Below are 10760 nucleotides of genomic sequence, written 5' to 3'. Positions count from 1 at the left end.
AAATTGATTACCAAAATCAAACTAGATGTAATTTTTTGGACCACATGATCCTTCACTCACATAACTTATAAAGTTAAAAGAAGATGTTAAATGATATTTGTAAAATTCCTAAAATAATAATAAAATGATAAAAATCTAGCGTGCTTATGTCCTCTCACTCACACGCACCATATGCAACTTTTCAGTTGATCATCCATCTCAGAATTGCTCCAAGTCAATCATACTTAACTTTGAAGTTCTTATGTGACGAGCTCTCAAAAATAAGATATACCTTTTTGATATAAATAGTACCTATCAATCATTTAAGCACTCCTCAATTACGCAGTCTCATAGCAGAACAGTTTTGAAATCCCTTTAATTCCTGTGTGAGATCAGCTCATTCAAGTTATCTTCGCCTGTAAGCCTGCCAGGAGCCGCTCATTGTCCGTTCAACTTTATGGTACCAACGATCACCCCTGTCCTCTTCGACCCAGGCCTCACATCACTACAAGAAAATATTGAATCACAACACCTTAAAGACAACGGTTTTACAAAAAACCGTTGTCTTTTACTTTTTAACAACGGTACATTTTAGCAAAAATCGTTGTCTTTGAGCGTGTTTTAGTCATGTAACTTGTATATTGTTCATTTTTGGTTATTTTATTAGTTGATTCATAATCTTAGTACACCAATTGACAATTTTTTTTTAGTTTAGTCATTTTTCACATAATGTTGATATGATGTTCGGAATTGTTGACATAGTACAAGAGAATATTGATGTGACTTCATATATTGCTGATATATCTGATGTCACGCCAGCACTTCAATGAAAAATGATCAAAATTGAATAAAAAAAGTGCACGTTGATAGTCTAAAATTGTAAATTAACTGATAAAAGACCAAAAATAGAAAAAAAATATGTAAATTAGGAGACCAAAAATATTATAACTTTTTATTCCTTCTCTTCTTCTACTTTGTCGATTGAACCAATAAAAAACCAAACAAGTATGTATATGTCGACAAAGTCATACGTACATATACATCTGCGGAAGACAAATTTGATTAAAGGGTGTTTTAATTACCTTGGAGGCTGCATATCATGCTGTAGATCGAGTTGTATTCATTTCATTATTAGTATTAATATTATTAAATTATAAAATATGCATAAGTTATATAAAATAGGTAAAACATGTATATCATTTTATAATTAGATCAGATACCTAGGATGTGGTGTTAAATAAATGGAGAATAATATTCTCGGACTTCCAGGAATCTCGCCGGAGAAATGTTCAATATATCACCATCTCGTGCGGCAGTCTCCCGCACCAATGCGCACACACGTAGCACAATTTCCATCTAGCTCTCTTCTCAAGATTCCAACTCTTTTTCAACATTCTTGCTATCAAACAAAAAACAACCCTTCTGTTGAGGGATAAGTGAGTTTGTAATGTCTCGTATTTAACGATAATTTTATTGTATTAATACGAGTCTTTTCAACGTGTTTATATCATAACTAATACACAACTTAAAAAATTTCTTATGGGGTCACCTATCCCAGAATTGCCCGAGCCAAACAAATTTAAATTCATAGTTCTTATGTGATCGAATTCCTGATAATAAGATGCACATTCTTGATATGAGTAGAACATATCAATTCTTTTAAGTCATCATCAACTTCACAGTCTCAGACATGACCATATTATCCATCTCATTTCGATGTGAGATCTGTCATTAATGTTTTCTTCGCTAGAAACCTATCAGGAGCCGCTCATCTTGTGTAACCTCATGACATCAGCGATCATCCCGACCCCTTTGGCCCCAAACGTCACAGAGTTGGTAGGGCAATTATACACTATCAAGAAGTTTTGTGTTTGAATCTCTATTTCTCTGCCTTATTAGTAGAGTTTACTGCACATGACTTGTCCAATGCAATTTAGCTAGTCAGTGTAATTTGCATGCTATTGCGTTGACACGTAAGTTTACCCAGATCATGCCTAAAATAGCGACGGCAGGTTTCCCGGTTTTTTTAAAAAAAATCAACCCTTTAATTTTATTTATGGCTCAAATATATAACAAGTTACAAGTTCGAGACCCGTATAAAACTCTCTTCCAGAAATCACACACACATTTATATATATATATACAAGCATCGAATAATTTTGAAGTTTCTTCTTGAAATATAAGTTCTCTGACTAGAATATACCAGCTATTTACTACGTGTACGTAATTTGTCCTCCTCCAATTTAGTAAAGTGAAATAAAAAAACTTATTATCCATTAATTAATTAAACTAGGAATAATTTTTAATTTAAGTTAAAATAATGCAGAGTTTACTAAACCTCACGTGTTGCTCCAGATAAAAAAAAATCTTATTTAATAATGTGATCGAAGTAGGTGGTCAAAAATGACATACTTCTGTGGCCCCGATGCTGTAGGCCCTATCCACTAACTTGTTAGAGGTAAACAAATGATTTACATTTAGTCGATATATATATATATATATATATTCCAACATTTGAATTTTAATAAATAACTATATCTACCCAAGTTGCCTCTTTTTTTTTTGTCATGACCCAAAATTCACTACAGAAACAGCATCCACAACGTTGGCTTGAGTGGATAAATCCATGTATTTTCATGCACTTGCATCAATTCAGACCTGAAATATTATTGGAAAATTGGTTAAAACACATTTTATCCCAAAAATCTGATAGTTTGATAGGGTCCGGATATTAATTTTCTGGAAAAAAAGCGTGTAATTTATAATAAGATGTGCTCTCAAGTAATTTAACGATGTTTGGTTGAGGTTTTCGGGCCTTTTCAGGCAGCAGCAAAAATTATGGATTTTATAGGAGTTCAACTTGTAGATGCCTATTAGTTATAAATAGTCATTTCACCGTATTTGTATATAATGGATGGTAAAAAAATTAAAAATTAGTGTGCTTCATATTATATAATGATAAAAACTTATATGAGATGGTCTCACATGTCTTATTTTGTGAGACGGATATCTTATTTGGGTCATCCACGAAAAAATATTACTTTTTATGCTAAGAGTATTACTTTTTATTGTGAATATCGGTATGGTTGACCCGTCTCACAGATAAAAATTCGTGAGACCGTCTCACAAGAGACCTATTCTTATATGATATATATAATATTAAAATGAAAATAAAGATAACATGGGCTTGCGTGGCACAGAGGCTCCATAAGGTGTCTAATAAACAAGCGATTTTCTCTTAACCCGTTAGATCACCAAACACCAGTTTGCCACTTTGGGGACATTATGGACGCCTCTATTTCTTCTGCCCAAAATAATTCATGTATATTTTTCATTTGCTCATTTATTTCAATATATATGTAGGTTAGAAGAAAGATCGACTTAGTTCATATTTACAATGAAAAATTCGTATTTTCAATGCTCGTCCTTTCTCTCTCATACACACAATATAAACTTCAAACGTCCCTATTTAAAAACACAACCATATCCCATTACTCCTCCATGCACTAGTCCTCATCACCTCCAACACTACTCCTCCATGCTTTTCGCATTCCTCCTCCTTATTCCTCTGTCCATAACCTGTCCCCGAACACTTCCCTTTATAAATCCCCCTCCCATTCCAAAAATCTCAAGAAACCCTTGTTTTCATTTCAAAGAAAACCAAATCCCAAGGATAGTTAAAACCACTAAATTTAAGGTTAGCGCAACTGATCAAAATGTCTAGCAGAAGATCACGTTCGAGGCCATCCGGAGTTCCGAGGATAACGAGGATCAGATTGCCGATCTCGTGGCCAAATTGCAGCAACTTATCCCTGAAATCCGTAGCCGACGCTCAGACAAGGTCATTCTTCTAACAATTATACGTTTTAGAAAATCACTAGTTCATGAATCACCTCTATTCATGAGTTGGCCTCATATATACATACACATATGTACATAAATACTATTTATATTTGTATGTATACATTTTAATCCATGAATTTGTTTTGTGTGGCCTTCGTTTTCCTTCCTAGGGGATAAGTATCCTACGCCCGCAAGCACACAATCCCTTCAGAATTTATTTTGTGGGACTCTAATGTTTCCCTGTCTATATACATGCATTAGTACTGTAACATCTATATATATATATATTTTGCATGTAATGCATTTTTGTACGATATTGTTAAAACAAGAGAATATATATGTTTAAGTTAAGATTAGTACTGGATTCTTGTTTCATTCGACATGCTACTTGAGGGTTACGTGGTGTTCGCATTTATTAAGATTGTTGGCTATGTATATTTGATTAATTATGATTATACTTCTACAAAATAATTGTAGGCGCCGCCTTATAAACATTGGATTTGGATATTTTCACACAGGGGACTGTAGCATGTAACACACAATAATTAAGTCGTAGCATACACTAAACTGGGAGCTATATATATATATATATATATATATACTGATCTTGGCCCAGCTTGAATTCAATCTATCTATCTATATCTATATTCTGTATTAATATAAAAATAAACATGGGCAGGTTTCGGCTTCAAGAGTGCTGCAAGAGACTTGTAACTACATTAAGAACTTGCAAAAGGAGGTGGATGACCTGAGCGACCGATTATCGGAGCTTCTGGAGTCATCGGAAAGTGCTCAGGCAGCCCTCATCAGGAGTTTGCTCTTGTGATGGCCGTGGCGCTTAGATTTATCGTATGCTTGAACCTTTTTCCTCTCTCATTGTGGTACACGGGTTTGGACGTTTGGTTATTGTGTTGGGCCAACCTGTGACTTTTTTGGATATATCTTAATGCTATATGTTATGTTTCTCATTAGACTTTGCCTGAAATGCACTTTCACCAAGTTACGTAGCCTCTTTTATTTATAAGATTTATTATGCAATTACTAAGTGTTTTGACTAGAAATAAGTAATAATTAATATAAGTTTTAACATATTATTCATCCATTGAACTGACACTGATATAGTAAAAATACAATTTCGATATATTTCACTGTATTCAATAAGTGAATGTCACGTCAATAATGAATATAAAATTAGATACAATTGGTGTATATACCGGCATGAAATGGCGTCATAATGTGGAGAACAGTTCTTGTGTTTAATGTTCAGAAATTTTAAAAAAAAAATAATCAGTATATTTTTGAATCTTTATTTTGGTTTCAAATTAAATAGTATATTTTAACATCAAGGTCCCCGATCGAGTCACGTCTCTTGTTTTTTCATGTTCAGTTTAATTAATCAACTATAAAATAATGAGAGTCATTTTACTATATTACAAAAAAGACTACATTTGAGAGTTAAAAGTCAACAATTCAAACATCACTTTATTATATTTGTGTGACTAATTATATATTATATTAATTTAATTAAATAATTAAATTAAATTAAATTATACTCGTGTTAATATGAGAAGACATGCGAGATCCAGCACACATTTTTAAATTTGAATTTCAAGATCGCTTTCAATATATGCCGAACTTTGCAGTAATTTTGGGGAAATCATGAAATCAGATTATACTTATTTTATTATAAATAATGTTCATTTAAATTAAGTTCTACATAAAATATATTTTCTTTTTCCTATATTGTTTACGTGCTGATATAAAAAATCAATGACATACATACAAAATATGGACTCATAGTAACCCCAATATACCAAAAACTAGAGTATTTTTTCTCACCCTTATATACATGTGCATTATTTTTGCTATTGTTTTACTTTGAAAAAATAAATTAAATCTAAGAAAAATATTTTGAACCTTTATATATGTTATCAATTTAAATATAGCATTTACTTAACCAGACAAAAAAAATAAAAATATAATTTTTAGGAGTCCAATAATTGTCATTTCTAGGACAAAGATCGAAACGAGACATTTAGATTGGTATAGAGTTTAAAATATTGAAATTGTTGTATTATTACTGTTAATCATAACTTCTAGTAAAATAACGAGAATTTTGTCTTACAATTGATATCAAAGTCATCATAATTTGTTCAATTTTTCATGAATTATAATGAGTGCGATGATTATAAGAGATATTGTTGTGTTGTAATAATTATATTTGTTAAGAGAGTGATCGAAATATGATGCTTAAGTTGTTGTACTGTTTTAAATGTTGGAATTACACTGTTATCAGTACCTATAATTTTCGGTAAAACGATAAATGTCCAATCCTATAAAAAAAATTTATAATTGGAAAACAAAAAATAATACATGCAACTATATGAATACCCACTAAATAAATTTGTCAATTTTAAAGTTTTTTTTTTTAAAAAAATTATTATTTAAACTTTTATTTTATTAATCTTTTATATGTAGCTCTTATTCACCTCTAAAATAACACCCAAGTGCTAAGTGCAAGACAAGAGGGGCAATTTTGAATTGTTTAGCTTCAAACGATATAATATATCAAAGTTTAGGGGTCATGTGCAAATATTTATTTTCGTCAGCAAGTTTCTTTCAAATACTTCATTCTAGATCAACAGCTTTCGGCACGAACATCGTCGTCAAGCTCCCAAATTTCTCTGCGATTCAGAGATTGAACAAAAGGTGAGTTGATGAAATTATTTGAATTATTTTCATGCTGAGGATTCCGTATCTTTTTTTGTTTTAACTTGTGTTCTAATTAGGCTTTTGTTAATTGGATCATTTTCAACACACTTTTGTGATTTTTTCTCGTGACTCTTTAATTATCAAATACGGAATCAATTCTGTTCAGATTTATATTTTTTTATTACAAAACTCGATTTTTTTTCGATTTTGGATTCTATTTGTGCTTGTGATTTTTATTTGTTGAGAGATGAAGCTGTCTTTTACCGGAAATTATACTTGTTTATTTTATTTATTTGCTTCGTCTTTTTTAGGGGAAATTGGTTAAATAACCTCGGTCAACTTCTTAAAGTGTGTTTGAAATACATTTGAGAAGGGAAATTCTACAGTATTTTATGGCGCATACGCTCATTGGCTATACATAATTTGCCTTTAATGTTCTAAGTTGAATAGCTACTTCTCTTTCTGTTGATTACAAACCAAGATCCTGCTTTTTTAATAATGCACTTTATGAAACTAGAAAGTATTTCAATGGAATGAAAAGCCATATTCAGGATTTATAAGCTTCTGGATACCCTTCGCCGGTGACTTTTTTGAAACTGTGTTGGCAGTATAAGATTCCTTATGATTATCATGTAACCCTCGGGCAATAGCCTGAAAGCTGGGAACAGCGAAATTAAGTTGTCTTAGATCAAACACCATTTAGCTTTGCAAGTTTTTTACTCATCAAGTAATCATTTTCAGGAGAGATATCACAGTAAGGCACCATGTCGCATAAAAACTTATAAATGACATGTTATCTTCGTCTGGAAGTTCATAAAGTATCTCATGTAACTGAGAAACAAATTCGTGAGAACATTATCCTAGCTGGTGATTCTCGCTTTTTAGATGTTAATCAATATTTTACCTTATGTTTGAAACTAATAAACTAAATTGTCTAATGTTGGAACAGGTGGAGTTATTAACAAGGCTGTCTTCTTGGTAATCACTAATCAGAGATTCTAATGTTTTTGAAATGCTAAAGTTAGTAATCATTTGTTTCTTCAGGTTTACATCAACAGAAATGAGTCCAAGTGGTTATATTGTAGAAGTAACAAGTCTGTCTCCTAAAGCCATGGAAAAAGATGTCTATGATTTCTTTGCTTTCTGTGGTGCAATCGAGCATGTGGAGATTATCAGGTACCCTCCAGATTCTAAGGTTACATTATTGTATACTTTTTATACTTGATCCTTGTGTGATCCTTGTGCGTCTACAACTTTACATAACATACTCATTGATTTTCAATAAATTCTTCTTTTGAGTTATTCTTTACTTGATGGCTCTTGTGCCCAATTTAAAAGCTCCGGATTTTGGCCGATGAAATTTATACTGGGATCCTCCTTCTAAAACACTCTCTCACACATACCTGAACTTAAGGAGACACAGTACCAGAGGGACAAAAAACCAAAAAATTTTCCTATGTTAAACATAGTTGCAGATCTCATAGTTTAAAGTATATTGTCTACGAGGTGCATGTTCTATGTGTTTTTGTGTTAGCTTTTCTAAGAACTCACTAGGATGTCAACTGGAAGGAAGTTAAAACTGTGCAGTTTATTTACTAACAGGACTACAGTAAAACCTTTGAGTGTTCTGATCTTGAAATTTATTTGTTGCAGGTCCATATCATTTATAATATCATGTGTACATGGTTTTGCATGTTTTGATTTTCAAATTTTATCTCGAAAGTTGAAATTTTAGTAATGTATGTTTAGTCTCTTTGCGAGTTTGGCCCAAATTTAATTTTGGTCTTGTATCCTTCATTTTTTTTGGCAAATTTAGTCTTTCTCCAAATTAGTGATGATGTGGCACCGCTTAAGTCAAGGCCAGGCCGGGTTCACGTCAAGACCATTTTAGTGCCACATGAAAAAATGACCAAAATTGTATAAAAATCAAGGATAATTGATTAAAACTGAAATTAGATAATACAGAAGCCTAAAATTGCTAAGAGGTATACATAGAGAACCAAAATTGTAGTTTCCTCAATTTAATCATTCATCAATTTGCATGAAAGCACCTGCCTAAGATACCCTTCCCTGACAAGAGTGAACGTAATAATCCATAAATTATTTCAGCTTTCCTAGACATTGGACCAATGGGTCCATGATTGAAAAAGCATACATAAAATGGACTATGTTCTGTACCCTTTGCAATAATGCTTTTTAAATTTTTCGACCAAAGGCTTTTGTTATTTACTCTTTGCTTTGTTCCTTAGTTTCCTTTGAAGTGAAATAATTGCTTAATTCGATATGATTTATATTTTTAATGGAATCAACAGAGCCGGTGAACATGCAAGTACAGCCTATGTGACATTTAGAAATCCTCACGCTCTGGAAACTGCTGTCCTGCTCAGTGTAAGTTCCTCTGGTATTGGTCCTATCTTGTGGCTTAGGGTTTAATAAATAAATAAAGTCACAGCAGAGTTAATGTGTTCGATGACTCAGATAATTGCCCATTCTAGATTTTGCTATAGTTCTGACTTGGACAGTATTATACTTTTATTCCCAATTATTAGCACAGATAAATGTCTAAATGATACTGCAATTTCAATAAACATAAATGCAGGTGTGATTATGGTACTATTCTATTTTATTTTGATATTTGCTTCAAGTTGTTTAACCACTCAAAAGTAGACTATTCAACTCCCTTCTTCGTGGGACAGTTTTGCTATCATGTGGTTATGGTTCTTTCTCATCCATGATAAATCATAATTTTCACTCATGTTTTTCTTTTGGCTCCTTTGAGTTCACTATTCCTTGGTAGAAATAATATCAAACTTTTAGAATAAGGACAGTGTTGAATCATTTTGCTTGAAGCCAGAGATACAAATAATAAGTTTGTTTGGGAGGAATTTTGTGTGTGTTTTTTAAATTGTTGTTCTAAGTTTTATTTCTACTTATTGCATTAACAATGATTCTTTTTATAGACGAATGAACGGGTGTTTATTTGGTGCTTAAAAATGTTTTTGATAGTGATGGTTTGGGGGGAATATTCAAAAGTAGTTTATGATTGTCGAAACATCAAGATCATTATTAAGTGTTATTTTATTTATTGTGTTTGTGATTCTGAATTAAATAGGGATCAACATTGACATATAATTTTGCTCGTTTCTTGGTGCTTTTGTGTAGTCGTTTGAATCTGTCACATGCTTTGTTTTAGACTTTAGTGATTTGAGGTTCTTTGGAGTCTTACTCATTGAAGTCGAATGTTGATATTAGGGAGCAACCATTGTCGATCAACCTGTATGCATAGTCCGATGGGGAAATTACGAAGATGACAATAATCTCTGGAACCGTCCTTCATGGAAAATTGAAGATGATAGCAGTCCAAGTGTAGGTGTCTTTCTTTAGCTATATCTAGTCAATCATTCCTTTCGGGGCTAGTTAACACGTTACTTAACTGATTTTCGCAGCATTCTCAAGAATACAGGAGTGTTCCCTCTGCCGGTGAAGCTATGACTCTGGCTCAGGATGTAGTCAAAACAATGGCAGCTAGAGGATACGTAGTCGGAAAAGATGCATTAGGCAGAGCGAAAGCGTTCGACGAATCTCACCAAGTATCCGCCACAGCAGTGGCCAAAGTTGCTGAATTAAGTGAAAGAATCGGACTGACAGACAAGTTATTTGCTGGGGTTGAAGCAGCGAGATCGGTGGACCAAAGATACCATGTTTCAGATACTACAAAGACGGCCGTTTCTGCCACTGGAAGAACTGTGGTTTCTGCAGCAACTGCTGTGGTCAATAGTAGTTACTTCGCTAAGGGAGCTCTTTGGGTGTCAGGTGCTCTGAACAGAGCGTCTCAAGCCGCCGCTGATTTAGGTAACCGTGGTGTTAATAAATAAATAATGTTATTCTATGTAGTTTTGTCTTAAAAGTTTATGTTGATTTGATTTTCCGCGTGACATGTGTTTGATTGTTTGTGGCGTAGTTCTTTTTTGCTGGATATGTGCTTGGTTCGGTTTTTGTCGTCCGATCTTTGTGCCCGACAAGTGTGTGGTTTTATAAAATATATATTTTAGAATGTTTGATAAAGTAATCCCTGTCATTAACCTTGAAAATCAAATTCTTCTAAATATAATTGAAATATAAGTAAAATCTTTAAAAATTAATAATTTATTGTTTTTTGAAATGTATACTTTTTCAATATAGCGAATATATATTAATTATATAAAAAAAATGATTGTATGATTATT

At 32.6% G+C, this 10760-nt stretch overlaps 1 protein-coding gene and 1 pseudogene across 2 annotated transcripts; both read left to right on the top strand.

The window, feature by feature from the left end:
• Nucleotides 1–3432: 3432 nt before the first annotated feature.
• On the top strand, nt 3433–4832 carry LOC142534132 (transcription factor PRE6-like; annotated as a pseudogene).
• Nucleotides 4833–6372: 1540 nt separating this feature from the next.
• Nucleotides 6373–10413, top strand: LOC142534135 (binding partner of ACD11 1-like). 2 transcript variants are annotated; one of them, XM_075641053.1, is made up of 6 exons: nt 6429–6531; nt 7484–7512; nt 7579–7710; nt 8847–8922; nt 9787–9900; nt 9981–10413. In XM_075641053.1, exons 3-6 carry the CDS (start codon nt 7595–7597, stop codon nt 10407–10409), a joined length of 735 nt encoding a protein of 244 aa, XP_075497168.1. In that variant the 5' UTR covers nt 6429–6531; nt 7484–7512; nt 7579–7594; the 3' UTR covers nt 10410–10413. The 2 variants fall into 2 exon arrangements, with proteins under 2 accessions (XP_075497167.1, XP_075497168.1); XM_075641052.1 differs by lacking the exon at nt 7484–7512 and having other exon boundaries at nt 6373–6531.
• Nucleotides 10414–10760: the final 347 nt, after the last annotated feature.

The sequence above is a fragment of the Primulina tabacum genome, unplaced genomic scaffold (assembly GCF_025594145.1).
Source record: "Primulina tabacum isolate GXHZ01 unplaced genomic scaffold, ASM2559414v2 Contig387, whole genome shotgun sequence".
Classification (NCBI taxonomy): domain Eukaryota; kingdom Viridiplantae; phylum Streptophyta; class Magnoliopsida; order Lamiales; family Gesneriaceae; genus Primulina; species Primulina tabacum.
Note: the sequence above shows the minus strand (reverse complement) of the source record. Positions and strands in the feature narration are given on the sequence as shown.